This window comes from Falco cherrug, chromosome 18 (genome assembly GCF_023634085.1).
Source record: "Falco cherrug isolate bFalChe1 chromosome 18, bFalChe1.pri, whole genome shotgun sequence".
Taxonomy (NCBI): domain Eukaryota; kingdom Metazoa; phylum Chordata; class Aves; order Falconiformes; family Falconidae; genus Falco; species Falco cherrug.
In genome coordinates this window covers 7,145,851-7,173,117 of record NC_073714.1, presented here as the reverse complement: position 1 = coordinate 7,173,117, position 27,267 = coordinate 7,145,851, and the positions used below count along the sequence as shown (strand labels likewise).

At 61.2% G+C, this 27,267-nt stretch overlaps 4 protein-coding genes across 12 annotated transcripts; 3 read left to right on the top strand and 1 right to left on the bottom strand.

The window, feature by feature from the left end:
• The first annotated feature begins 178 nt into the window (after positions 1 to 178).
• POLD2 (DNA polymerase delta 2, accessory subunit) lies at positions 179 to 6,884 on the top strand. Of its 3 annotated transcripts, XM_055696291.1 has the most exons (11): positions 179 to 277; positions 1,078 to 1,353; positions 3,518 to 3,639; positions 4,518 to 4,641; positions 4,719 to 4,833; positions 5,070 to 5,268; positions 5,406 to 5,486; positions 5,868 to 6,025; positions 6,145 to 6,272; positions 6,364 to 6,465; positions 6,573 to 6,884. In XM_055696291.1, the coding sequence occupies exons 2-11, from the start codon at positions 1,134 to 1,136 to the stop codon at positions 6,728 to 6,730; spliced, it is 1,407 nt and encodes a 468-aa protein (XP_055552266.1). In that variant the 5' UTR covers positions 179 to 277; positions 1,078 to 1,133; the 3' UTR covers positions 6,731 to 6,884. The 3 variants fall into 3 exon arrangements, with proteins under 3 accessions (XP_055552266.1, XP_055552264.1, XP_055552267.1); XM_055696289.1 differs by lacking the exon at positions 179 to 277 and having other exon boundaries at positions 968 to 1,353; XM_055696292.1 differs by lacking the exons at positions 179 to 277; positions 1,078 to 1,353 and adding an exon at positions 1,518 to 2,156.
• On the bottom strand, positions 6,869 to 13,998 carry AEBP1 (AE binding protein 1). 7 transcript variants are annotated; one of them, XM_055696269.1, is made up of 21 exons: positions 13,586 to 13,995; positions 13,060 to 13,452; positions 12,730 to 12,801; positions 12,226 to 12,297; positions 11,999 to 12,085; positions 11,579 to 11,701; positions 11,304 to 11,393; positions 10,792 to 10,869; positions 10,643 to 10,717; positions 10,447 to 10,556; positions 10,227 to 10,366; positions 10,056 to 10,140; positions 9,818 to 9,962; positions 9,635 to 9,723; positions 9,394 to 9,517; positions 9,102 to 9,298; positions 8,838 to 9,017; positions 8,417 to 8,759; positions 8,168 to 8,307; positions 7,983 to 8,082; positions 6,869 to 7,896 (listed from the first exon to the last, which is right to left on the bottom strand). In XM_055696269.1, the coding sequence occupies exons 1-21, from the start codon at positions 13,860 to 13,862 to the stop codon at positions 7,346 to 7,348; spliced, it is 3,471 nt and encodes a 1,156-aa protein (XP_055552244.1). In that variant the 5' UTR covers positions 13,863 to 13,995; the 3' UTR covers positions 6,869 to 7,345. The 7 variants fall into 7 exon arrangements, with proteins under 7 accessions (XP_055552244.1, XP_055552245.1, XP_055552246.1 ...); XM_055696270.1 differs by having other exon boundaries at positions 13,598 to 13,994; XM_055696271.1 differs by having other exon boundaries at positions 13,604 to 13,993.
• A 6,032-nt stretch (positions 13,999 to 20,030) lies between these two features.
• On the top strand, positions 20,031 to 25,719 carry CAPG (capping actin protein, gelsolin like). Its single transcript, XM_055696310.1, is given in 13 exon segments — positions 20,031 to 20,999; positions 22,463 to 22,531; positions 22,599 to 22,771; positions 22,844 to 22,926; positions 22,929 to 22,979; positions 22,981 to 23,001; positions 23,451 to 23,546; positions 23,548 to 23,619; positions 24,298 to 24,447; positions 24,540 to 24,632; positions 25,082 to 25,214; positions 25,291 to 25,379; positions 25,472 to 25,719. Coding segments are annotated over 12 exon segments (1,050 nt in total). The 5' UTR covers positions 20,031 to 20,999; positions 22,463 to 22,508; the 3' UTR covers positions 25,538 to 25,719.
• On the top strand, positions 25,707 to 27,143 carry LOC129734173 (uncharacterized). Its single transcript, XM_055696294.1, has one exon. It carries the CDS (start codon positions 25,707 to 25,709, stop codon positions 27,009 to 27,011), a length of 1,305 nt encoding a protein of 434 aa, XP_055552269.1. The 3' UTR covers positions 27,012 to 27,143.
• Positions 27,144 to 27,267: the final 124 nt, after the last annotated feature.

Genomic DNA, 27,267 nt, shown 5'->3' with positions numbered 1-27,267 from the left:
CCCAGAGGGACCCCAACCCCTGGTGCCCCCCCTCCTCCCCGGGCTCTGTAGGGTCCCGGTGGGCCACCGTTCCCCGCCCCCCTCCCCAATTTCCACAGGAACGGCCTCGAGTCGGCGCCGCCGCCAGCGGTTTCCCAGGCGACCCGCCTCCGTGACGTCACTTCCGACCTGCGGCCACGCGACTTCCGGCAGTGGCGGCGTTCGCGCCTTTCCCCCCCCCATGGCGGGCCCGCGGTGCCGGCCTGGCGGCGTCCCCCGACCTGTGACCCCTGACCCCGTACGTGACCTGCGGCCGGGGGGGGTCCGGGGGGGCGCTGACACCGGGGGCGCTGGGTCTGCCCCGCTCGGGGGGCGCGGGGGGACTCTCCAGGCGGGGGGGGCCGGGGGGGCTGTCGCCTCCTGGGTGTCCCTGGCGGGGGGGTCTGAGGGGCCCTGGCGCGGGGCGGCCCCTTCGGCCTCCCCGGGAGTCATGGGGGGACCCTATAGGGCCCTGTTGGCTGCAGGGGGGTGTGGGGGGTCTGGAGCCGGGGTGTTCTTGGGGGGTGTGCTGTCCTCGAGGGGGTGCTGGTGACAGGAGGTGTTTTGGGGCCGGGTCGCTGTGTCCAGGAGGGGTCTTTGTGCCGGGGGTGTGTTTAGGGGGCGTCCTGGGATGGGCCCTGCTGCCAGGGTGTTCGGGGGCTGCGCAAGCCTCTTGGTGCCAGGGGGTGGTTGGGGGAGACATCCTGGGGTGGTCCGGTGGCCAGGGTGTGTTCTGGGGGGGCTTTAGGTGTCCTGTTGATGGGGGGTGATTTGAGGGGATTCCTAGGACTTTGTGACACTGGGATGAGTTTGGGGGTGCCCTGGTATTGGGGGGGGGGGGAAGAAAGGAGGGGGTGCAGTGTCTGGGGGGTGTGGGCCTAGACCTCGTCTGTGTCTTGAGGAGGGGGGTGATCAGTTTGGGGGTGTGGGGGCTGCTTCTAGGGAGGGATTTGTGGTGTCCCGGGGTGTCAGTGATGGCCAGGGGATGCCGAGCCTGGGGCCTTGTCACATGCTGACCTCAGTTTTCTGGGATCCTTAATTTGCCCGTTTGCTTTCCAGACCCACCATTAAAGCCCTCCCGTGCCCATCCCTGCTGCCCCAACCTGGCACCCACCATGTTTTCGGAACAGGCGGCCCCCACAGCACAGGGATTACTGGCCCCCCCCTCCACCGAGGCCTCCACCTTTGCCAGGGTGCCAGTCTCAGCGTACACCGACTGCTCCCAGCCCTTCCGTCTGGGCGAGCGCAGCTTCAGCCACCAGTATGCTCACATCTATGCCGTGCGCCTCATCAAGATGCGGCCCATCCTGGAGGAGCGGGCACGACAGAAATGGGGTGAGTTGGTTTGGGGAGTAGCCCCCCGACCTTGGGAAAAGAGGACAAAGCTGTGTGGCCGATGTGGCACCTGCTGGAAGCTCCTTGGTGATTTTTCAGCAGTTCCTAAGCTCATGCACACATTAGGTGTCTAATAACCAACCCATGGCTGGGTTTTTGGGGATGGTTTGTCTGCTAGACAGTGTCTCAACATTTCTAAAAGCACCTTTAGACATCAGCTGTGCAAGGAAAACACTTTTTTTGCTCACCAGGCCAGGACAAAGCTTCCACACTGCTATCATGAGCAAGCGTTATGCGTGAGGTTTCTGGAGGTGGGGGGCTGGCGAGCACCCTGGCCAGGAAGTGGGGTGCAGAGGTTGGTAGAAGCGTCAGTTGCTCCGGGGGGGCTGTTTCCTTGCCTGGCGGGGCTGCGTTGGTGGTTAGCGGCTGGGATCCTCATGCTAGAGTTTCCATCTGAAAGTGTAACGGCAGCACTGGATGAAGCAACTGCCTTGCTGCTGCCAGAGCACCATGGCTGAGCTTTCTGGCAGGCCTCGGCGCAGCGCATGGCTCCCCGAGCGTGGTAAAAGTCTGTTATTGAATTTCATTCTCTCAGGCCAGCCAAGCTTTCGGCTTTGCCCTTCTATGGAGGTTTTCGGGCCAGCCGCTTGTTTTTCTTTCTCTCCCCAGCCCTGTGGGCTGCTCAGAGCTGAGAGGAAGGAAAGCCTGCGCCAGGCTGTGCTGGTTCCGCAGTGGATGTCGTTCCTTGGCTGGCCTCCCTGCACTGTAACCCTGGATTTTGCTGATGGTGACGGGAACCAGAGGTTTTGTAAAGCCCCATTTCCCAGAGTCATGTGATGGGATGAGATTTCTGGGGTTTGTCTCACAGGGAGAAGTGCCTGCAGGCAAAATCTGGAGAGCGCAGCCCTCCACCCCCTAAACACACACACTTGGGGGGTTAGAGCCAAGAATAAGAAACTAAAACTGGATTGTTTTTTCTGACTCTGAGTGTTTGCATTCCTGGGATTGATAAACCCGTGTTTCCAGCTCCACTGAGGCCAGAGTGCCTGTGATCACAGCAGGGTGCCTTCCACCAGACAGGAGTCACATTCAGCAGCATGTGATTAGCAAAGGGAGATTTTGAGGGGGAAAATATCACCTCACTGCCTGCAGCCCGAAGGGATGAGCTGATGGAGGAGGTGGCGCAGCAATGGGCTTTGGCAGTGTTGTTCTGGGAGAGGAGCCCGGCAGTTCTTGCAGCGCCAGTGCAGCCCAGCAGCCAGTCCTCCTCCCTCCAAGGCCTGAGGCTCAGGATGGATGGGCTTCTTCACGGGCTGATTTAAAGGGAGAAATAAAGGCCCTACAGACATGTAAAGGATGGGGCTGAAGTGTTGCTAGGCCCTTGTGGGTGAGATGAGTAGTCTTGGGCTTAGCCTGAGGTGAGGGAGATGCATTTTTTGCTGTCTGCAAATGCTCCCCAGCCACAAGGGTGATAAAGCGCTGGGGCTGCAATGCTCTTTGCACCTCCTGAGGCACGTACTGTTTCCCCCAGCCTGTATGTTCCTGTGGATCCCTGGCTACAGCCCAGGGATCTGTTTGTGCCTTTCCAACAAAGGAAACCCTGCAGCAGCTTGTCTTTGTGCTGGGATCTTCTCACATGCCTGGTTGCAATGGGGGTCCCAGGCGCAGGATCTTGGGAACGGTGAATGATCTCTCCTGCCTGTCAGCTCTGAGTGGGATGTTTGGGTTGTCTCCGGGCTGAGGAGCAGGAACACCAGCCCCTCAAGCCCAAGGGCAAGAGTAGCGGCTCTGTGCCCAGGCAGGACAATCCCAGACCTGTGCACCCTCCCTTCCCAGGCAGAGCTGGACCTGTGGCCCAGCAGGATGCTGGCCTGGCTGGTAGCTGTGAGTCTCCTGGACCCCAGCATGACCCAGCATTCCCCCATCTTGATGCAGAGGAAATGCCTGCAGGCAGTGCTGGCGCTCTGGTTCTGCTCTGTTGGCCCCATCTGGCCTACACATGTGGATTTGGCTCTGCCTCGAGGAAAAGCAAGAGGCTTTGCAACATTCCCCCTCTGCCTCTTGCTGGCCTCAATGTTCAGGCCATTTCAGCTGGTCCCAGCCAGCCGTGAGCCTTGCCTGCCCTTGCAGCTGTCCCCAAGCTGAGCCCCGTTTCTCTCTGCAGGGAATGGCATAGTGCTGAGGAAGCTCTGCGAGCTGCAGGCAGGCGAGAAGTGCTGTGTGGTGGGGACGCTCTTCAAGGCGATGCAGCTGCAGCCCTCCATCCTGCAGGAGATCAGCGAGGAGGTAATGGTGGGAGCATGCCCTCCCATGGGGTGCCCCTCCTCCTCCGCACAGCTCTGGGGGATGTGCCAACACTTATCAGGGCCTTGGCCAGCTTCCCATTGCTTCCCTTGTGCTCGCTGTGGCTGAGCAAGTGGGAACTGCCAGGGCTTCGACCTGGGGAGCTGGTGTATAATCTCTGTGCCTACCTCGTCCTGAGACGCCACCACTCTTTGTGTCAGCCTGCATCTTGTGTATGCCTGCTTGGTGTTGCTTTTCCTGCCCTTGGAGGGTTTGGATCCAGTGGGGTTAGCAGAGTAAACCCCCTTTCCCTACTGCAGGGGAGGAGGGTGAGGGGGGCATCTAGGGAAGCTCTGCCATCCCTGTGCGGTGCCAGAGGCCCATCTGCTCCCAGCCGGCTCATGGGGAGCGTGTTGGGAAGTTTGGAGCCTGCCTATCGCGGCATGGGGTTAGCACCGCCAGGCAGGGTTCAAAGAAAGCGGAGCGCTTGCTTGGGCGGTGATTGCAAACATGTTTCCCGAGGCGAGCCAAAGCGCTGTCTCCCGCCGCCTGGCTGAGCCGCTTCCTCCTTGGCCGGGAAGCAGCACGCATGTTTGCTTCGCCAGGGCGCTGTGGGGAAGTGTTAAACAAAACCAGCTCATCTGGGTGGCGTGCAGCTGGCGAGCAGTGCCGAGAGCTGCTGGAGCCTCCAAAGCGCCGCCTTCAAAGCGGGAGTGGGGGCGTTGGCCTGGCCAGCAGTGGGGGGCCGCGCCAGCAGCTCCTGTGAGTCACTCGCCCACCCTCTGGTTTCCACGAGCAGGGTTTGGCTGGGGTTGGGAAGGGCCCTTTAGAGCAGCTTGTCCTCGCTGAGGCCATCACAGCATGCCCTGTCCCACCTGCAGCACAACCTGGTACCTCCACCAGCCCTGCCCAAGTACATCCATCCCACTGACGAGCTCATCCTCGAGGATGAGCTGCAGCGGATCAAGCTGGAAGGAGCCGTCGAGGTGCAGAGGCTGGTGACAGGTAGGGGATGATGGCTCCTTGGTGGGAGCCCCGTCACGGGGCAGGCCCAGGGACTGACCACCCACTCTCTGCCATAGGGACCATCTTTGCTGTGTATGGCTCCGAGCAGGACGACGGCAAGTTCCTAGTGGAGGATCACTGCTTCGCCGACCTGCCCCAGCCACTGCGCTGGAAAGGCCCCAGCTCAGACCGGTGAGTCTCCTGCCGTGACAGGAGCGGGGCTGGCACCGTGTCCCCCGCCGTATCCCCGCGCCCTGGGAACTGTGTGCCCCACGTGCCCATCGAAGTAGGTGCCTGGTGCCAGGAGAGGGCGTGAATAGGGGCTCATTCCCCCCACCCCTGGCTCTCTGAAGCCCCTTGGTGTGGACAGCCCTGATGTTGCCACGTGGGCAGGGAGCACGGCATGCTGCCCGAGCCTCTCCGTCTAGGTTTGTCCTGCTGGTGTCGGGGCTGGGGCTGGGCAGCGGGAGTGGCGAGTCCCTGCTGAGCACGCAGCTGCTGGTGGACGTGGTGACGGGGCAGCTGGGCGCCGAGGGTGAGCAGAGCTGTGCCGCACAGATCTCCCGCGTCATCCTGGCAGGGAACCTGCTGAGCCAAAACACGCAGAGCCGGGACACCATCAACAAGGTACGGCGGGGAAGGGGTCTTCAACCTCAGCAATGCTCTCTGGGGCCTAGGCTGGCACCAGGGGTCCCGCTGAGGTGGAGAGAGAGGGACTGAGGGGAGCACAGGGTTGTTCCCTCACTGTCTCCCTGCTGACCCAGGCGAAGTACTTGACCAAGAAGACCCAGGCGGCAAGTGTGGAGGCTGTGAAGATGCTGGATGAGATCCTGCTGCAGCTTTGCGTGAGTGCTTGGAGCAGGAAAGGGTTGGCTGGGGCATTGAGTACCCTCTGGGAGAGGGAGCCTGGCTCCCAAGCCACAGAAGCAACACTGCCAGCAACCCAGGGTGTGGGGTAGTAAATACCCCAGCCCCAGCTTCCCTTCGAGCACCACACATGGTGCCATGCGGGCGCGCGGTGGGAAGGGGAGGCAGCACACAGCTCAGCTTCACATCCCTCTCCCAGCATCTGGTCTCTGTGGTGAAGCCAAGTGGGGCTTCCTATGGGGAAGTGGCAGGAGCCAAACCAGGCAGAGCTGGCAGCAGGTTCCAGCCAGGGCTTTGCTTTGAGCCCCTTCGAAGGAGGGTCGTTTGGTCATCCCCGTTAATCCCCGCTCTGCCTGCAGACCTCTGTGCCTGTGGATGTGATGCCCGGCGAGTTTGACCCCACCAACTATACGCTGCCCCAGCAGCCACTGCATCACTGCATGCTGCCCCTTGCCAGCGCCTACTCCACGCTCCGGCTGGTCACCAACCCCTACCAGGCTGATGTGGACGGTGTCAGGTAGAAAAGCCTGGTGCGCCACCAGCTCTGTGACAGCTGCTGGTGGCGTGGGACCACGGGGCAAGTCACGGTTAGGACAGCCATCTGAATCTCCCCTTCCTTCCCCCAAAATATTACAGGTTTTTGGGGACATCAGGACAAAATGTCAGCGACATCTTCAAATACAGCAGCATGGATGACTACCTAGAGATCCTGGAGTGGACGCTGCGGGCGGGACACATCAGCCCCACAGCCCCAGACACCCTGGGTAAGGCAAGGGCTGGGTGGCTGCTGAGGCTGGGGAGATGTTTGCCCTCCGAAGGGGTGCAGGTTCCCCTCCTAATTTCCATCCCTCCCAGGCTGCTACCCCTTCTACAAATCCGACCCTTTCATCCTCACTGAGTGCCCTCACGTCTACTTCTGTGGCAACGCTCCCCACTTCCAGTCCAAGCTGCTCAAAGGTGAGTCCCACGGCCTGCAGCACCCCCCCATCCTCGCTTGGGCCTGGGACCCCACACCGGGGTGCTGACCCGGGGCTTATCTCCCTGACACCCGCCTGTCTTTGCAGGGGAGGATGGGCAGCAGGTCCTGCTGGTGACAGTGCCTGCCTTCAGCACCACGCAGACCGCCTGCCTCGTCAACCTGTGCAACCTCAGCTGCCAGCCCATCAGCTTCTCCGGCTTCGGGGCCGAGGACGATGATGGGGACATGGAGGTTGGGCACTGACTGAGCAGGCAGGGCATGGACTCGGTAAACCTCTGGCCCTTCAGAGGGTCCTGGCGCCCACCGCCTTTGTGTTATTCCCATCTGTCCTGGGAGGGCTGGCCTGTGGCTGCCGGGGGCACAGGAGAGAAGAGAAGCTCGTACCAATATAACTCGATTTATTTGTGTAACAGAAAATTGTGTGGAGGGGACAAGGGGCTGTGCCTGCCTCCGTGCGGGCCCTGCCCTGGAGAACGGAACCACCCCTGCCGACCCTGCTGCGCTGGGAGGTGGGGACGGGGCGAGGGCTGGGGCTGGCCTCACCCTCTCCCTTGCCAGGCAAGGGCTGGCACTGCCCAGCCCCGAGGGACAGGGCAGCGTGTCCTTTCCTGCCTGGCTCTGGAGCCCAGCAAGAGAGACGCTCCGCGGCTGCCCAGCGTTTGGGGCAAGCATCGGGGTGGCGTGCCCTGCAGTCCTAGGAAGCAGCGTGAGTGGAGGAGCTGGAGCCCACCCAGAGCAGGCTGCCCGGGGCTCGAGGAAGACTTTAGAAGCAGATGCCAGAGCCTGTGGCAGGTGAAACCAAACGGGCTGTGAGCATCCAGCCTTGGCTTCAGGCAGGAGCAAGAGGATGAGCACCTCCTAGTCACCAAAGTTCACGGTGTAGGTCTCGGCCGTGGTGAAGGGCTGCGCCGTCCCTGTGCCCAGCTCCCAGGCCTCTGTCTCTGTCACCAGCTCGGTGACCACCTCTGTTTCGGTTTCCATCTCCCAGGTGCCAGCTGTGGGTGGCTCCTGGCTCCAGGGCGTGTAGGCAGTGCTGCTGAGGGGGAAGGGCAGGGTCGTGGTGGGTGGTGGAGCCGTGGGACCGCTGGCAGCTGTGGTGGCATTGAGGCGCCGCAGCCTCATCTGCTGCCGGAGCCTCATGCGGTGCCGGAGGCGCATACGCAGGCGCATGCGTTCACGGGGCGTCATGGGGCGGCCAGGTACGATGCGGCGGATGGGCCGGTTGCCATTCATGGCCATGATCTCCCGGATGCGTTTCCAGTTGGAACGGGACAGGACAAAGTTGCACTGGGTAGCTCCGATGTCGTAGAAGACGCTGCAGGTCTTGACACTGGGGTTGTAGCCCTCGGCCCGAGCCACAACGCGATACTCACCCGGGTTCAGGATGCGCCAGTAGTCCCCGCCGCTGGCTGCGGACAGCAAGGGGGGGCAGTGGGGTGATGGAGGCAGCACGGTGCTGCCAGCACCCTGCCCAGCACGCTGCCTGGCACCCTACCTGTCTTGATGTTGTGGTTGATGCCCCCCACGACGATGGTGGCATTGGCGATGGGTTCTCCCTGCTGGTCCGTCACCAAGCCCTTGATGCCCCGATGGACCTACACGAGGAAAGGTGACGGGAGGAGCTGAGTGGGGCAGGCAGGGCAGCTGCCGCTTCCCTGCCCCGCTCGTCCCCGCACACACCTGCTCCATAAAGGTGAGCAGCGACTCCTTGTTGTTCTCCCATTCCTGCTGCAGCTCACTCTCGTGGGGGAACTTGTCACAGCCCAGGTAGATGGAGAGCTCCAGGCAGTTGGTGTGTAGGTAGCTGAAGTCATTCATGCCTGCAGGAAAAACAGCTTAAGTGCCCACCCAGCTGGTTGCTCACGCCTTCATGTGGCAGGAGCATGGGGCAGGCAAGCCGACGCTGTACGGCGTGCTCCCCCCACTTACTGCCAGCCCGGGGGTGCCACTTGGCACCCTGCACAATGCCCATGGCATTGGTCATGTCCTGCGTATGGCAGCCCCCGCGGAAGGTCTCGGTCATGGTGAGGTGGGCCGAGGCGTAGGAGATGGCGAGCCAGCGGAAGATGGCGTGGTCAGGTGTCTCCTGCAGCTCGGGGTTGTCGTCCTCATAGTCATCCGGAGAGCGAGGGGCGGCCGCTGGTGTCTCGCTGAGGGGCCGGGCCGTGTCGAAGGGGTAGGACACCAGCTTCTCCCCGCCCTGCAGGTTGGCTCCCAGCACGAAGGGGTTCTTGTCCATCCATGCCATGACAGCCCGTGTCTCCACAGCCACCTGCCAATGCGGGCACAGCAGAGTGAGACAGCACCTCCCCAGCACCGCCTCAGCACCGTGCCCTGTGCCGTGGCTCACCGTGGCATCCTCGGCCAGGTAGTGCTCTGGGATGGGGATGTGATGGTTGGGGAACTTGTGGGGCACCAGCTTCCTCTCCTCGGCCGCCCACAGTGCTGAAGCCAAGTCGGGGAAGTTCTCAAAGAGATCGTAGCCCTCCTCCGTCCAGTGGCCCAGCGCCCAGTTGCCCAGCTCGGAGCCCTGTGGGCAGCCCGGGCAGCGGTGAGCCGGGGGGCTGCATCCCCCCGTGCCGCTGTCCCATCCCCTGTCCCACCATCCCCTTACCGCCTCGTGGGCCAGCTCATAGCCGTCGGGGTTGAGGGAAGGCACGAGGTGGATGCGGGTTTCGGTCACCAAGCTCCGCACGCGGGGGTTGCCGTCATGGTACTCCTTGCACAGGAACTGCATCAGCAGGAGCAGCAGCTCCCGGCCCAGCACCTCGTTCCCGTGCAGCCCCGCCGTGTACCTGAACTCGGGCTCACCTGTGGGCAGGGCGCGGGCAGGGTCGGCGTGCTGCCCCCACCCCCGCCTGCACCAGGGGCATGCCGCCTGCTCCCCACACACCTCCCATCCTCACCCGTCTCGTGTTCACCCGGGTTGTCGGAGATCTCCATGGCGTAGATCTTCAGCCCCCGTGAGCTCTTGCCGATGTTGTAGATGCGGGTGATGGTGGGACACTCCTCGTTCACCACCTTCATTAGCTGGGGGGGCAGGTGATGGGGGGCAGTGCTCAGGGGGCTGAGCCCACCCCCTATGGAGGTGTCCACCCCACGGAGGTGCCTGCCCCACAGAGGTGCCTGCCCCACAGGGGTGCTCACCTGCCTCATGTCCTTGTAGGTGTGGTGGCGGAAGTCCAGGTTGTCCGTGGAGGTCACCTCATTCTGTTGGGTGTAGTAGCTGCTGATGGCTGTGGAGGGGACAGGGACATGGTGTGGCAGGTGTAGAGAGATGCCACCGCCCCGCAACCACCCCCCCAGCCACTGCTTTGGGGTGGCTCTTACTGGAGAGGGGGCAGCCCAGGACCTCAAGGCGCAGACAGAGGCTGCCGTTCCACGTCTGGGGGTAGATGCGGATATAACGGGCCACCATCGGGTCGGGGAACTCGGTCAGCACTGGTGTGTCCTTGTCCACGTTGCCGTAAAACATCTGCCGAGGGGGGCGAGATGTAGCCAGGGTGGGAGGAGGGTCCCTACCATCCCCACCCCCCTCAACCAGCCCGTGTTGGTGTCCTGTACGTACCATCTCCTCGTAGCCGTTGGTGTACATCACCCAGTTCTGGCTGTCGTTGCTGAAGCCCACATAGAAGCTGGTGACAAAGTCCTCGCTGCAGAAGGAAGGGGACAGGTTGGGAGGGGGGATCCTGAGCCACTGCCCCACCCCCTGTCCCCGGGTCCGGCCCCAGCCCCATACTGGATCTGGGAGTCGCGGCCCTGGGTGATGACGCCAGTGAACTTGGTGGTGCGGCGGGTGTCCACCTCGATCCAGTGCGCCCGGCTGTCGTCCTCGGCACACCAAGCCCCGTCAAAGAAATCGTCCTCGTTGGTGCCTGCCTGGGGTGGGGGCAGCGAGGCGGAGGTGGGTGGGGGGGTCCGCTGGCACAGGGGGCGAGCACAAGTTGGGTGACCCTCACCTGCATGTTGAGGCGCCCGCGTTGTGCGCCCAGCCCATGGCGCAGCATGGAGGAGGCCAGGATCTGGTCATCCTCGATGCGGTGGGACTCCAGCCCGATGGGGGGACATCCTGGGGACAGTGGAGGTGGGGGGGAAGGCAGTGGGCATCCCCCGCAGTGGGGTGCCTGCTTCCCCCCCAGGAACGGGGACACTCACTTGTCTTCTCCTCCGGAGGGGCCCATTCATCTTCATCCGGCTCCCACTTCTTCCCCCCTGTTTTTTTGGGTTTTCCTGGAAAAGAGGCGTGGTGAGGGGAGACAGAGCCCAGGGGGCCGGGGGTGAGGGGACAGGTCGCTGGCACCCACCTTTGCGGTCCCGGCCCTTCTCCTCCACCCAAGGGTCTTCCTCCTCCTCCTTGCTGCTGCCACCTTTCTTCGGCTTCCCTGTTGGGGACGTGCCAACTATCCTGGGGACGTGCCAGATGCCCCAGGGAAGTGCCACCCACCCCAAGGACATGTCACCCACCCCCAAGGATGTGCCAACCACCACAGGGATGTGCCACCCACCCCAGGGACATGTCACCCACCCCCAAGGATGTGCCAACCACCACAGGGATGTGCCACCCACCCCAGGGACATGCCAACCGCACTGTGGATGTGACAACCATCCCAGGGACATGCCACCCACCCGAGGGACATGTCACCTACCCCAGGGACATGCCACTGACCCTAGGGATGTGCCACCCAACTCAGAGACATGCCAGCCACCCTGTGGATGTGCCACTGACTCTAGGGATGTGCTGCCCCCAGCTGGGATGTGCCACCCGGCATGAGGACATGCCACCCACCCCAGCACCCATCCCCTGCCCATCTCTCACAGGGTTTGTGTTTCTCCTTGTCCGTCTCCATCTCGTCCTCTTTGTCTGGGTGTTTCCTGGGCTTCGGCGGGGGGGGTAGCCCGTATGCCACTGCAGGGTGCAAATGGCGAGGGGGGCTGGGACACCCCTTTAGGGCCAGGGGGGTGGGGGTGGATGCCACTGGTTGGAGGCCAGCAGGGCACAGGGAGGGAGATCGCTACCCATGGGGCCAGGCAGAGCTCCCCAGGGATGGGGGTCCTGGGATGCCCCAGGCTCCCCCCCTGCTCAGCACTCACGGTCGTCATAGTCAGGTTGCTCAAAGCCCTCCCCGTAGTCCCCTTCGGTCACCAGGACGGGCGGTGGGGGTGGCGGCGGGGGTGGCTCCTCTGGCTTCACTGGGAAGGGTGAAAGGGGCCATGCTGGGGATGGTGGGGGGAGTGGGTGTACCCTGTGGGGTTCCCCATGCTTCTGTGGAATCCCTGTGTCCCTAGGGGTTCTGCATGGCCCCGCAGGACCCCTCTATATCCCCACGGGGTCCCCGTGCCCCCAAGAGATCCCCCCACCCCTGTGGGGTACCCTGCACCCCTTACGCAGTCCCTGTGCCCACCCCAGCTCCAGGCTGCCCCAAAATGATGCTCCCCAAGGCTGAGGCTTGTCCCCCCAACTCCACCCCTAGTGGTGCCAGCCCCCCTTGGTCCCCCCATCCCCCCACTTACGTGGCTCCTCGGGCTGGGGCCAGACTCTTTCTGTTTTCTTCCTGCTGGGGGGCTTGCGGGGTTTCTGCTGCCGGCGGATGTACTCGACTGGGGACAGAACAGGGGGTGGCACTGGCTTTGGGGGTGCAAGGTGGTGGTGGGGGGTGACGGATGCACCCTCCGTCCCTCCCAGCAGGCCAGGGGACCCTGGAGGACCCCCCCCCCCCCCCCGCACCCCAGCACCGTACAGTCCTCGTAGTCCTCCCGCTCCAGCTGCTCGTTGTAGTCCAGGGTCGGTGGCTCCTGCTCCTCAGGGACCTCTGCAGGGAGGGGGCACGTGGGGAAGGGGCACAGGGGGTCACACTGAGGTGCAGGGGGTGGCCCCGGGGTGCAGGGAGGTGGCCCTGCAGTTCAGGGAGGTGGCACTGGGTTGCGATGGGTCGGCACCTGGAAATAGGGAGGTGGCCCCAAGGTGCAGGGAGGTGACACTGGGACTCAGGGAGGTGGCCCCAAGGTGCAGGGAGGTGACACTGGGACTCAGGGAGGTGGCCTTGGGGTGGAGGGAGGTGGCCCTGGGGTAGAGGAAAGTGGCTCTGGGATGCAGGGAGGTGGCTCTGGGGTGCAGGGAGGTGACATCGGGGTGCAGGGAGGTGACATCGGGTTGCAGGGAGGTGGCACCAGGGAGCAGGGAGGTGGCACCAGGGAGCAGGGAGGTGGCCCCAAGACACCGAGAGGTGGCCCTGGGGACTCACCAGGCTTGGGCTCGGGGTGCCAGTCCTCCCGGCCCGGCTCCCAGGGCTCACTCGGCAGCTCCTCCAGCTCCCCTGGGAACAGGGACAGACTGAGGGGCTGGTGGTGCCCCCCCTGCCCCCCAGCCTGGCCCCTGGCAGCTCCACACAGGAAAGAAAATCCCATCGGGGAGGAAGGCTGGTGGGGGTGTGGGGGGGACCCCAGCGGGACAAAGCCCAGCCAGCCGCCGGGGGCCACCAGGGAGGCAAGCGGGACATGGGGTGACCCCGTGGTGTGCCAAGAACCCCCACCCCAGCCCGGCTGGTGACAAAATGGGGGTCCCCAAGACTCACCTCGGCCACCTCCATCCTCCTCCTCCCCTTCCTCGTAGGGCGAAGGCTGCTCCGGGAACTGGCGCGTAACCACATCGCCCTTGCCCCGTGGGGGCTGTGGGGTGGGGGGGGGCTCAGCAGGGGTGGTCAGTGGCTCCGGTGGCTTCTTGCTGGAGGGCTTTTTGGTGGCCTTGGGTGGCTTCTCCTTGGGCTTTTTGGAGCCTTTTGGGGGTTTTTCGGAGCCTTTCGGGGGCTTCTCCTTGGACTTCTTGGGGGGTTTGTCCTTGCCCGAGTCCTTGTCCTTCTCCTTCTTGGAGCCCCGGGGTCTCTCCTTGGGCTTCTTGGTGGGTTTGGGGTTTTTTTCCTTCTTCCCCTTCTTGGGTTTCTCGGGCTCCAGCAGCGGCCGCGGGGAGCCTGGGGGGGAGGGGGGCGCCGCCCCGCCGCGGGGTGAGGGGCGGCCGGGCCGGGCTGGGGGGGCCCCGCGGGACCCCGGCAGTGCCCGGGGCCGGGGCAGCCCCGACCCGCCGTGCCGGTGCTGCTCGCTCACCGGTGCCGATGCCGGTGCCGGTGCCGGTGCCGGTGCCGGTGCCGATGCTCAGGTCGGTGCCGAAGGCCGAGTCGGTGCCATCCGCGTCCCCGTCCCCGTCGCCGTCGCCGTCCCCGCCGAGCTGGCCGGGCCCGAGGAAGCCCCTCAGGAACGCCTCGATCTCGGCGTCGGTGAGCGCGGGCGGCGCGGCGGGGCCCGGGGCGGCCCCGGGCGGCAGCAGCGGCAGCAGCGCGGCCGCCAGCAGGAGGCAGGAGCGGGGCGGCCCCGCCAGCCCCATCGCCGCGTCCGCCACACCGGCCCCGGCCCCGGCCCCGGCCCCGAACAGCCGGGGCGGGCGGGCTGGGGGCGGGCGCAGCAGCCGGGGGCGGCACCGAGCTGCGGCGGCTCCGCACGGGACCCGCTCGGCACCGGCACCGGCACTGCACGGCACTGCACGGGACCCGTTCGGCACCAACACTGGCACTGCACGGCACTGGCACCGGCACCGGCACTGCATGGGTCTGGCACCGGCACTGCGCAGCACTGCGTGGGACTGGCACTGCACGGCTCCAGCATGGGACCTGCTGGACCCCGGCACCGGCACTGCACAGGAGTGGCATTGCACTGGCACTGGGACTGCACTGGGACGCCGCACTGTCACCAGCACTGCATGGGGAGCCCACACTGCAGTGGCACTGCACAGCACTGGCACTGCCTAGGGCCCCACGCTGGCTTGGGCCCACTGCTGCACTGGTGCTGCATGGGATCTGGATTACAGGGCACTGGCACCGTGCAGGGACCAGCACTGTGCCAGCACCAGCACTCACTGGCGTTGGCACAGCACTGGCACCGTGCACAGCATCAGCACTGTGTGAGCACCAATGCTGGCACCACATGTGGTGAACCGCCCTGGCACCGGCACCATGCTGGTACAGGCGCTGGCACTGCAGCCTTGTATGTGCACACATGCACACACGCTGCCCTGGCACTGCAGCGTTGCACACGTACAGCACTGCGCAGATACACTGCCTACACAACACTGCATGCACCACACATGGGAACCCCACAGCACACTGTCACACCACACACGCACTGCACACGGGACATGCACTGCATGCACTGCATGTGAGAACCTGCACATGGGACACGCAGTGTGACACACTGCACATGAGAACCTGCACGTGGGACACGCACTGCACACAAGACACACACTGCACACGAGTCCCTGCACACGTGTGGGAGGCTGCCCACGGGCTCCCTGCACATGCACTACACACGGAGCATGCAGGACGCCCTGTGTGTCAGAGGTACCACGCACGTGAACCACGCACCCACTGCACGTGGGATGCAGCACACGGCACAGCATGCACATTGCACACGCGCTGCACACACGTGCCCCCCCCCCAGCTCCCCGGGGCTGGGGGGCAGGAAGGGGTGCGCACCCCTCAGCGTGCCACCCAAAGCACTGAGGGGGTGCAGCAGCTGCCCCCCACCGCCCCGGCCCAGCAGGCTCCCTGGGCTGCGTGGAGGCCGGTGGGGCCACGTGGCGGGCTCAGGCCGCCCACACTCGTCACACACGTGCCCCCCCCCAGCTGTGAGTCACTTCCCAGCAATGCTGTGGCTGGGGCCTGTGGGGAGATGGGGGGGGGGGGGGGGGGGAGGTCCCAGCCATGTGCCTCTCAGTGCCTCTCAGTGAGCCTCTGCTGCAGCCCACCCCCTGTGTGCTCCACCCATGCAGCCCCCAGTAGTGCCCCCCACTTCCAGCTCCACTCCCAGCACAGTGCCCGGATCCTGTACGACTCCCCCAGTACAGCTCCCCCCATCATCAACTGTCACCAGGAAAGGTCCCCACATGCGGCAGGCGCATGGGGGGGTCCCCCCACCGTGCACCCCGAGCCACGCGAGGGTACACACTACGGACAACAATAAGACATTTTCATATTCAGAAGGCATCGCCTATTAATTGTCACTTGCGCACGGGACCGGTGACACGTTTCTCACCCAGCACCCCCGGGCAGCACCGCTGGAGGTTTGTAGCACCCCGTGTGCCCCTCGGTGGGTTTGCCCTCTCTGGGGGGCTCCTGGGGTCGGAGGGTGCCATCCCCACCAGTTCTGTTTCCCCCGGGTTTGCCGAGCCCACCCTCCCGGGCAGCTCCGCTCGCCGTGGGGAGCCTCCTCCAGGGTCGCTCTTGGGGACAAAGGATTTATCAGCGCTCCTCGAAGCTCGACAAAGCAGGATACACAAAAATAAATCTTGAATTAACCATTAACAGCTAGCTCGTTTCAATTGTCTCAAACTTCTAGCAATACATTTTGTTTTATTAAACATTTGATGTCGTTTCCCCTCTTTGAGGCTACGGGATTTGGCAATTCGGGACACCCCTTGTACCCCACCCCCACCCCCCGAACCACCCCCCCCGCTCAGCCCTGCCTGAACTCCCGAACTACCGACCCCTGATTCAGCGCTAAACTCTGCTTTACTGTTCAGCCGTACATTAAACAAACCTGTGCACAACATCTAGATTAAGCTGACCCTCTAGAGTCATCAAAACTGATGAACGAAGGGACTTCTAATTAAGGGGGGCGGCCTTGGGGATGCTGAGAGACACCTCGTCAGCCGGGTTGTGCAGCGAGGAGCCCCCAGCACCGGCCGCGGGAGGAGACAGGCTGCTGGGGGCGCAGCCCACCCGGAGCTGCCTGAAAGCGGGACCAAGGTAACGGGGGAGGGGGATGGCGCCCTCCGACCCCAGGAGCCCCCCAGAGCAGGCAAACCGGCCGGGGGGCACACGGGGTGGTACAACCCTCCAGCGGTGCTGTCTGGGGGCGCCGCTGGTTTGTGTGAGGCGAGAAATGTGTCACTGCCTGCGTGAGTGACAATTAATACGCGATGCCTTCTGAATATGCAAATGTCTTATTGTCCGTAGCATGTACCCCCGAGTGGCTCGGGGTGCGCGGTGGGGGGACCCCTCCATGCCCCACACCGCAATGGCCTGTTGCCCCCGTGCTGGGCTGCCCCCGCTGTGGGAGCTTTCCTGGTGACAGTTTTCTGTAACAGAATTGAGTGCCCCAGGTGGGACCTGCTTTCTGGGAACTCCATGGGTCGGAGGAGCCGTGAGGACCCCAAGCACACACCGGAGTATTTTCATCCAGTTGAAGCCAAACACCAAACCAGTAAGGCAAAAGCAGTACCCAATTAAACTAGAAGTCATTAGACTAGAGCCATTAATGGAACAATTCATAAATTTGGGGTTACTAAGGGAATGCCAATCAGAATATAACTCCAGTATTGCCAGTCAGGAAGCCAAATTCAGAAGAATCTAGAATGGTCTAAGATACAAGAGCTATAAATCAGATTGTGCAAGATGTCCACCCAGGGGCAGCAAACCCGTACCCCCTCCTGACCACCCTGAAGGGGACAGATAAATGATTTTCTAGGTTAGAATTAAAAGTTGTGATCTTTTGCCTTCCACTCAACGCTGTGAGTCAAGAATTGTTTGCTTTGGAATGGGAAAGCCCTGAGACTGGTAGAAAAACCCACGTGTGCTGGACTGTATTGCCACAAGGATTTAAAGATAGTCCTACAATCTTTGGAAATCAATTGGCCAAAGATCTGGAAAGCTGGCAAAAGGTGTATGAAAATGTCACCGTGCTGCACTGTGTAGATGACATACTGCTAGCAACCAGCTATATGGAAGATTCTATACCATTGATGACAGATCTCCTAAACTTTTGGGGGCTAGGGGGGTACCAAGTATCCCGGAAAAAGGCACCGCTCACCCACAAAGTAACGTGTTGGGGATTTACAGTTTCCCAAGGGCCAGCGGAGTCTCGGAATCAAAGAGCTTGGAGCATTCCTCGGGATGGCCGGGCGGTGTCGCTTATGGATAATGAATTTCAGACTCATTGCCAAACTCTCCTAGGAAGCTGCAGGAGGAAGCAGAAAACTTCTTGTCTGGACTCTGGGGTGCAGAGATGCGTTTTCTAAATTGCAACGGACTTTCGTGAGTGCTCCAGCTCGAGGCGTCCCGAAATCTAGAAAACCCGTTTGAACTATTGGTGCATGAAAGATCGCACGTTGCCTTAGGAGCGCTGGCCCAGAGACTGGGGACATGGAAAAGATGCGCAGGTACTTTTCCAAACACCTGGGCAATGCCAGCAGACAACGGCCAGCCCATCTCCAAGCAGCAGCAGCTACAGAGCTACTGAGCCAAGAGACCCCGGAACCGACACACGAGCCAAAACCCTCCATACTTGCCCCCCACGCAGGTACGGCGGTGCTGGAACAGAAAGGAGGGCACTGGCTGTCACCAAGCAGAATGCTAAAGAATCAAGCCGTCCTTTTGGAACAAGACAATGTGGAACTGAAAGTGACCACAACCCTGAATCCCGCAGCTGCCCTTGCTGCTGAGCCTAGTGGAAATGAAGAACTCACTTGTGATGGTTTGCAAACGATGGAACAGGTTTGCTCTAGCCCGGTGGACTTGAAAGAGACGCCAACAGGGAACACTGTCTGGCACTTGTCTGTAGATGGTAGCAGCCTTGTGTGGAAAATACTAGAAGCCAAAGCCCTATCATCTGACCCATCAGCCCAAAAGGCGGAGCTCATAGCCTGATTGAGAGCATTGGAATTGTCAAAAGATAACCCTGTTAATGTATGGACAGGTTCAAAATTCACCGATGGAGTGGTCTGTGCTCATGGGGCATTTGGAAAGAAAGAGAACTCTCAATCTCTCAAGGATTCCCAGTCAAATACGGGCCAGTGATCCAACAACTCTTACAGGTGATCCATTTTCCTGGATCGGTGGCAATTTAACATTGTAAAGCGCATACATCTGTAGATAGTCCAGTGCATCTAGGAAACCGAATGGCAGGTAAAGCAGCGAAAGAAGCAGCTGAAAGGCAAGGATTGCTAGTCCTGCCAGAAAAAATCCAGAAGTTAGGACCTAAGAGCTCACAGCATACACCAGAAGACGAGCCATTGGCTCATTTACTAAAGGCAACCAAAACCCAAGAAGGATGGTACGTCACCGTGAGCGCACCTTTATTCCTGGACATGCCTCCACATCAAGTCAAGACCGACCCAGAGACTGGGTGTATCTGAGAGTGTGGTCAGATAAACTGCTCAAAGAGAAGTGGAAAGGTCCTCTCCAGATTTTACTCACCACCTACACACTGCCAAGCTTGAAGGAGTCGCTCCGTGGATACATCACAGGGACCACCATACCGCCAGAATGGACTGTCAAGCCAGGAGGGCCTTTATGCTTGAAGCGAACTCGAGAATCATAAAGTTCTGGGTTGAGTCTCTTGCTATACTAACAGGCAGCACAAACAGCCGTGCAGATGGAGGTGAAAGCTTAATTTTAACGTTAATACAAGGGTTTCGTAAGACCTGTCATCTTACCAGTGTTGCAGCATGCCGAGCCGTTGAAGGAGCGGCGGAAAGGACCGTATTTAGTAATGCTGGCAACTAGTACTGCAGTGAACTTAAAGGAATTGATTCTTGGATCCGTTACACCAGGATTAAGAGTTCTGAAGTAAAGTGGAAATTGAAAGATGGCTCCTCTTGAAACTAAAAATCAAGAGATTTTAATGAACCGTTCTTGGACTGAAACAAGCCCCTCTGTAGGACCGGATTGTATAACAGGGAGGTCTGAGTTTAACTGTCTCTTTAATATTAGCATGTTTTCTTTGTAGATACTTGTTTAAACGTTATACAGATGTATAGAATTTTGCCTGTTACTGCAATATGGTGCGATAAATTCTCAAATTCGGTGGGACCAGGAGGCCTCATGGACACAGAACACTCATTTGAAAATGGTGGAAAAATCGATGGTGGTTGTTCATAGGACTGATTGTTGGGCCTGTACCCATTTCCCTGGGTGCACTCACAGAGGAATTCCTCTAGCTGGTGTCCCCATTCCATTCAGGACTAATTGGAGTAACTTGTGGGCAAGACCAAACTGCGCTAATCGGAACGAGACTGCCCTCTGAACTTGGACAGTATGGAAACCCCACCCACCCGCTGCGATGCGTGTGACACGCACAAGAGGAACTGGGGTCTGTGGGGCACCACCTGCATTGTGTCTGGTCTGATGAACCCCTCCAGAATTAACTGCAAGAAAGTACTGGAATGTTCCACTGGGGACTGGTGGCACTGGGTTTGCGGCAGCGTAGCACGAAAAGCTTCACCACCAAGAGGCTCAGGCACCTGCACATTGGGGGTGGCTCTTCCCAATATGACTATAGCTGAGAAATTTGATAATAATCTGTGGTTAAGGACCTACCCACAGAGCTATAGGCAGGTGTTGCAGCACAACAAACCAGTAGGCTGCAACAAGGCTCTTACCATCGGTCAGATTCTACTGTCTGTGCTGCATCTCCTTCCTTCAGAGGTCAGAGCACCAGCACCCCCCTCCCACCAGCCTCAGGGCTATTTAACCACTTAGTGGGAGCAAGCTACAGCTGCACATCACCCGTGTCAATCAACCCACTGCCTGCCTTCCTCTACAGGCAGGATTAAAACCCGTTATAGACAGACCCACTCGATGCTGTGCTTTTGCTGGGTGCTCTAGTCCTTGGCTGGGGGTTGCTGAGCTGGGGAAGGCAGTGATAAAGGTATAGGCAGTAACGGAAGGGACAGCCAGCAATGCTGCGGGTGCCACGGGGGCTTCGCAGGAAGGCGTTGCAGAAATAGCTCTGCAAAACAGGCTGGCATCAGGTATGCTGTGGGCACCTCAAGGCAGCATTTGCCCTAGTGTTAATACTAGTTGTTGTGTGTACATGTGTCAAAGTGACATAATTCTACCGACTTCCAAGAGTTTTAGAAACATACTAAAATCTTGCATGAGGTCCACAAAGATGACACCTCCTAGGGACTTCAGAAAGTTTGGAATTGGCTAACCTCCTGGTTTCCTGATCTACACCTACAGATCAAGAAGTTAATTGTAATTATCGTACTCGTGATCGTTATATTTGCCTGTACATCATACGACACTGTATGGTGAAGTGTTGTATCGCTGCAACTGAAAGAAGTTCAGAGAGAGTGGGACTTATTTCATATATGAATATACATGACATTCATATATGAATATATATTGATATTCATATAGCACATAAGTCCCAAAGGGAGGGAATTGTCTAAACTCCCAAATTATGGAGTTATGATCTAGTGCTAAACTCTGATTTAGTGTTTCTGGTTAAGCACTTACGTGCACAAAACTTAGGTCAAGCTGACCCTATAGAGTTGTCACAACTGATGAATGAAGGGACTTCTAATTAAGGGGGGGCCGCCTCTGCGGGGGCAGGAAACACAGACCTGCTGATGACAAGCTTCTGTCTCGATGCTGATCTAAGAAAAAAAGCGCAGGAGGAGATGGGCGATAAGGGCTTGCAGCCCACAGACATGAACAGAAAGTTGGCTGAAAGCGGGACAAAGGTAACTGGGGGGGGGGGGGGGGGGGGGGCGGGGGGGGGATGGCGCCCTCCGACCCCAGGAGCCCCCCAGAGAGGGCAAATCCGCCGGGGGGCACACGGGGTGGTACTGTGTGCAGGCACCGCTGGTTTGTGTGGGGCGAGAATTGTGTCACTGGTCCCTGCGTGAGTGACAATTAATACGCAATGTCTTCTGAATCTGCAAGTGTCTTATTGTCCATAGCGCACACCCTCGCGTGGCTCGGGGTGGGGGGGGGACGGGACCCCCGGTGCCCCCCCCGTCAGCCCCGTGCTGAGCCGCTCCCGCTGTGGGGAGTTTTCCTGGTGACGATGATGCTGGGTGACATCCCCACCCTTCCTGCGCCTGAGTCACCGCTGCCTTCCGCGTGCCTGTGGCTGGCAGGAGCCTCCCGGCCGTCGGGGTGTCCGTCCGTCCTGCCACCGCCCGCTGCGCCCGCCTGAGTGAGGGGCTGTGCGCCCACCGGGGGTCCGCCTGGCTGTCCGGCTGTGTCACTGTCTGTCCGTCAGATGGGGGTGTCTGTTGGGGTGCCCGTCTGTCCGGCTGTGTCACTGTCTGTCCGTCAGATGGGGGTGTCTGTTGGGGTGTCCGTCTGTCCGGCTGTGTCACTGTCTGTCCGTCAGATGGGGGTGTCTGTTGGGGTGCCCGTCTGTCCGGCTGTGTCACTGTCCGTCAGATGGGGGTGTCTGTTGGGGTGTCCGTCTGTCCGGCTGTGTCACTGTCTGTCCATTGCAGGGGGGGTGTCTGTCTGTCCAGCCAGGGGTCCTTCGGGGTGTCCATCTGTCTGTCTTGGGGCTTCCCCCCCCCCCCCCCCCGGGCTGGCTGGCTGGCTGTTGGGGTGTCTGTCTGTCCTTCCAGATGTCAGCCTAGCTGTCAGGGTGCCTGTCTGTCTGTAGGGGTGTCTGTCTGTCCTTCTGAGTGTCCCGCTCTATGTCAGGGTGCAACTGGCCATTGGGGCATTTGTCTTCCCGGAGGTCCATTTATTGGGGTGTCCCCCTACCCATAGGGGCATCTGTTTGTGCATAGGGGTGTCTGTCCATCCTCCTGGGTGTCCATCTGTCTATTGGGGTGTTCATCTCCCTGTCAGGGTTGTCCATCTGTCCTTCTGGGTGTCTGTTGGAGTGTCTGTCTGCCTGTTGGAATGTTCATTTCCATCAGGGTGTCCATCTGTCCTTCTGGGTGTCTGCTGGGGTGTCCATCTGTCCTTCTGGGTGTCCATTGGGGCATCATCAGGTGTCCATCTGTCCTGGATGGTTGCCAGGGCATCTGTCTGTCCTTCTGGGTGTTGATCTGTCCATTGGGGTGTCTGCTTCTCCTTCTGGGTGTCTGTTGGGGTGTCTCTCTGTCCCTCTCAGTGTCTGTTGGGGCGTCCATCTCCCTGTTGGTCTTTGACCTCCTGGCTCTCCCGTCCCTTGTGCTGTCCATCTCACAGCGTCCTCCACCCACAGGTCTGTGGTATCCACCCACCTCCGATATCACCACCTCCCTGACGCCATGTACACTGCGCTCCCCAAAAGGTACCACTTCCCTCGCCCCCTGACCCCCCCCCGCCCCCCCAGCTCACGCCCCCCCCTCACCCCACAGCGGTTCCCCCTTCGGCTCCGACGCCACCCGCCCAGGGCTGCACATCTGGCGGGTGGAGAAGCTGCGGCCGGTGGAGGTCCCCAAAGCAACATGGGGCACCTTCTTCTCGGGGGACGCCTACCTGGTGCTGCACAACGGGCCGGACGAGCGAGCCCACCTCCACCTCTGGATGGGTGAGCCCTGGTGGGGTGAGGGGAGGGGGGCAGGGGTGGGAGCAGGGGGCTCAGTGCTGGCCGCTGCCACAGGCCGGGACTCCTCGCGGGACGAGCAGGGCGCCTGTGCCCTCCTCTCCACCCAGCTGAACGCGCTGCTGGGTGAGCGCCCCCGTGACGCACCGCGAGGGTACAGGGCAACGAGTCCGACGTCTTCATGGAGTACTTCCCCGCGTGGCATCACCTATCAGGTACGGGTGCTGGGCCTCCCCAGTGGAGGCTTGGGGTGCCCCCAGTGCTCAGCACCCCCGCTGAGCCCTCAGCATCCCAGCCAGGCTCTTGGCATCCCAAGTGGGTGCTCAGCATCTCCACTGAGTACTCAGCACCCTCCCCACCTTGCTTATTCCCCACTGAGCATGTGAGACCCCTCTGTGGGTGCTGGGCATCCCCAGTAGGCACTCAGCCTCCATGTTGGGTGCTCAGCATCCCTGATGGGTGCTCAGCATCCTTGCTGGTTGTTCAACAGCTCTACTGTGTGCTCAGCATCACCTCTGGGTGCTTCAGTATCTCTGCTGGGTGCTCAGCCTGCCTGGTGGGTGCTCAGCATCACCTCTGGGTGCTCAGTATCCATCCCCAGTGCTTGTCTTCCCCACTGGGTGCTGGACACCGTGCCAGGTGCTCAGCACCCCCGTGCCAGCAGGAGGGAGGTGTGGACTCAGCGTTCAAGCCCACCCCGCCCCAGCGCTGGTGCCGCCCCGTGTGCAAACTCTACCAGGTGAAGGGCAAGAAGAACATTTCGGGCAAGCGAGCAGGACCTGAGCTGGGCCAGCTTCAACACCGGCGACTGCTTCATCCTTGACCTGGGCGAGGTGGGCAGGGGTGGCCCTGTCACTGCTGTCCCTCCCTCTGTCCCCCAGACACTTCTCACCTGGTGCAGGGCAAAGTGCAACATGTCCCTTTGTGGTGTCCATCTGTCCTCTGGGGTGTCCACCAGCTCCTTCGGGTGTCCCTCTGCACTATCCATCTGTAGGGATGGCTGTTTGTGCTTCTGGGTGTCCATCTGTTGGGGTGTCCGTCTGTCTGTCAAAGCCTCCGTCCACGCATAGGGATGGCTGCCGGGTTTTCTGGGTGTCTGTTGGCAGGCTGTCTGTCTGTCCTTCTGAGTGCCAGGCTGCTGGGGTTGCTCCTCTGTCCTTCCAGGTGGCCACCTGTTTATCCACAGGGGTGTCTGTCCCTGGAGACATCTGCTTCTTGGGGTGCCCATCAATCAATTTGGGGTGTCCCCCCAATCTATAGGTGTGTTTGATTGTTGGAGTATCTGCCTGTCCCTCCAGGTGTCCATTCGTCCCATTGGGGCAGCCATTTATCCGTCTGGGTGTCTTGTCTGCCTGTCTGGGTGTCCGTCTGTTGCGGTGTCCATGTGCCTGTTGGGGCATCTCCCTGGGCCACCTTCAACGCCAGTGACTCCTTCACCCTCAGCCCGGGTGAGTTGGGTTGCGGGCCACCACAGGATGGCTTCATCACCATTGTCCCTCTCCTTGTCCCAGACCCTCTTTGTCTGGTGCGGGGCCAGGTGCAACATCCTGGAGCGCAGCAAGGCGCAGGAGCTGGCCATGGCCATCCGGGATGGTGAGCGTGGTGGCAAGGCTCGCCTGGAGATCGTGGTGGATGGCGAGGAGCCACCTGAGATGCTCCAGGTGTGTTGGGGCCCGGACATCTCCGCCGGGAGGAGAAGGGGACCCGAGTGACCCTGGGGTGGGTCCGTGATACCCCATCTCTTCACCTGCAGGTGCTGGGCCCCAAGCCCACCTTGCAGGAGGGCAGCCCTGAGGAGGACGTTGTGGCCGACCAAAGAAACGCGGGGGCAGCTGTCCTCTACAAGGCAAGGCCATTGTGGGGCACCATGGTGGCACCAGGGCTGGACATAGCTGAGTATCACCATGGCGGTCACGGGGCATGGCCAGGGGACATCAGGGTGGCCTTGTTGCTGGGCATGGCTGCGGGATCCTGCGGTAGCCCCAGTGGGGGACATGGAGCTGGATATGGCTCGGGACACTGTGGTGGCCCCAGGGATTATATGGGGGCTGGGCATGGCTGGGGGACACTACGGTGGCCCTAGGAAAGCCACATGGAGCTAGGCATGGCCAGGGGACAGCACGGTGGCCTCAGGGGGTATAGGGGGCTGGGCATGGCCAGGGGACACTGTGGTGGCCCTGTGGCAGGGCACAGATGGGGAATGCTGCAGTGGCCGTGTGGGAGGACGCAGGGCTGGGCACAGCTGAGGGACCCCAGGGTAGCCGTGCAGTGACGTGACGTCCTGGCCACGGGCAGGTGTCAGACATGACAGGGCGCATGGACCTGAGCCAGGTGGCCACAAGCAGCCCCTTCAGCCAGAGCCTGCTCTGCTCCGATGACTGCTTCGTGCTGGACGACAGCGCCGGAAGGAAGGTCTACGTCTGGAAAGGTGCCTGGGGACAGGGTCGGGGGGGATGGGGGGACCGGGGCCACCCCCAGCATGGCTCTGATGTCCCCATCCACAGGGCGCAAGGCCAATGAGCAGGAGCGCCAGGCGGCCCTGAAGGTGGCCGAGGAGGTCATCACCCGCATGGGTCACTCACCCCGGACACAGGTGGGTGCAGGCGGCGAGGGGTGCCCGGGCGCTGGCATGGATGATGTCACCCCATCCTGGTCCCCATCCCCTCCCTGTACCTGTCCTGGCAGGTGGAAATCCTGCCGCAGGGCCACGAGACGCCCCTCTTCAAGCAGTTCTTCACCAGCTGGAAGTGAGGGAGTAGGTGGCCACAGGGCCAGCGCCCAGCCCAGAGCGTCACCAGGCATATGCCGGCTGTGCCAGCTCCCTGCCAGCACCTGCACCCTGCTCAGCTGTCCCTGTGACCATCCCATCTCCATCCCCCTGCCATCCCCCTGCCATCCCATCTCCATCACAGCCCCCCCCATGCCATCCCATCTCCATCCCCCTGCCATCCCCATGCCATCCCATCTCCATCCCCCTGCCATCCCCATGCCATCCCATCTCCATCACAGCCCCCCCATGCCATCCCATCTCCATCCCCCTGCCATCCCAGCCCCATGCCATCCCATCTCCATCCCCCTGCCATCCCCATGCCATCCCATCTCCATCACAGCCCCCCCCATGCCATCCCATCTCCATCCCCCTGCCATCCCCATCCCATCTCCACCCCCATACCATCCCAGCCCCATCCCAGCCCCATCCCCATGCCTTTGCCCACCCTATGCCCATGCCATGCCCAAGCCCACACCATCTCCGGCCCTGTGCCATCCTACCCCCGTGCCTTTGCTCACCCCATGCCCTGTCATTCCCTTCCCCATCCCACCCCAAGCCCATGCCATGCCCACAGTGACCCTGTGCCAAGCCCCCCCACCCTCACTGCTGCCATGCCTCTGCCACCTGCACGCCCTCACCACCTTTCTGCTCATGCCCGCACCACCCCATGCCCGTGCTGTGCCACCTGCACCCCATCGTCTCCATGCCCATGCTGTCCCCATGCCCACATCATCTTCCTGCCCACCCCACCTCTGTGCCTGCACCATTTCCATGCCCACCCCACCCCTGCATCCACATTTCCCCCATCCTGCACCCAGGCTCTGGAGAATAAAGGAATGCCGAGTCCTACGTCGTGCTGCTCTGGGTGCTGTGCCAGCCCTGGGGATGGGGGGACATGAGAGGACACAGACAGTGCAGGGCTATGGCAGTGCAGGGGCCGTGGCAGCAGCAGGAAGATGTCCCCAGCACCCCCGGCGTGATGCCACCCCATATGGCATCCTGCAGGGCCACCTGTGTCATGAGTGCACCAGACCTCTGCCCCCTGGGGTGACACCCCCTGCTGTGGTGACAGGGGAGCGCTCATCCTTGCATGAGTACCCAACCCCCACACAGTTGGAAAAGGTGGGAGATGGCCTGTGGCACCCACCTGGCTGCCAGCCCTGGGTCCCCACATCCCTGGGGACCCCACGTCCCCAAATCACCCATGTCCCCAAGTCCCTCTTGTCTCCACATCCTCAGTGTCCCTGCCCCACCAAGGTCCCCTCATCCTGGTGTCCCTGCAGCCTCCATGCCCATGTGTCCCTGATGTCATCCCCCCCTGCCATCCCTGATGTCCTCACGTCCCCAAGAACACCCCTAAAGCCCCTCTACATGCAGGACCCCCATCACTGCTGCTCATTTCTGCCAGCCACTGCCTCCGGCTGCTTTCCTGACCAAACCTCCCTCCCTCATTAGACTCAAATAATGAGCGCTGGGGCTAATTATTTATCCAATTATCCCTGACTTCCTTCCCCCTCTCTGGAGCACGAGCCTGGTCACAGTGACCTGTTGCAAAAACACGTGGTGATTCCCCCACACAGCTCGGCTTTGCCTTATTAAAAGATTTCTCGTTAGCGCTCACAGCTGACATCAGGAATGCATGAGCTCTGCCCGGCCCCGTGCCAACACACTGGCATTTCACCCCAATTCCTGCCCAGGACTGCACCGATCC

Coding starts and splice junctions, on each gene's coding strand:
- LOC129734173 (XM_055696294.1), top strand. CDS start 25,707: ATGCCATCCCATCTCCATCCCCCTGCCATCCCCATGCCATCCCATCTC.
- AEBP1 (XM_055696269.1), bottom strand. CDS start 13,862: ATGGGGCTGGCGGGGCCGCCCCGCTCCTGCCTCCTGCTGGCGGCCGCG. Junction 10,718..10,791: donor GAAGGGCCGGGACCGCAAAG/GTGGGTGCCAGC, acceptor CCTCTTTTCCAG/GAAAACCCAAAAAAACAGGG. Junction 10,141..10,226: donor GGCCGCGACTCCCAGATCCA/GTATGGGGCTGG, acceptor TTCCTTCTGCAG/CGAGGACTTTGTCACCAGCT.
- POLD2 (XM_055696291.1), top strand. CDS start 1,134: ATGTTTTCGGAACAGGCGGCCCCCACAGCACAGGGATTACTGGCCCCC. Junction 3,640..4,517: donor TGCAGGAGATCAGCGAGGAG/GTAATGGTGGGA, acceptor TCCCACCTGCAG/CACAACCTGGTACCTCCACC. Junction 5,487..5,867: donor AGATCCTGCTGCAGCTTTGC/GTGAGTGCTTGG, acceptor CTCTGCCTGCAG/ACCTCTGTGCCTGTGGATGT.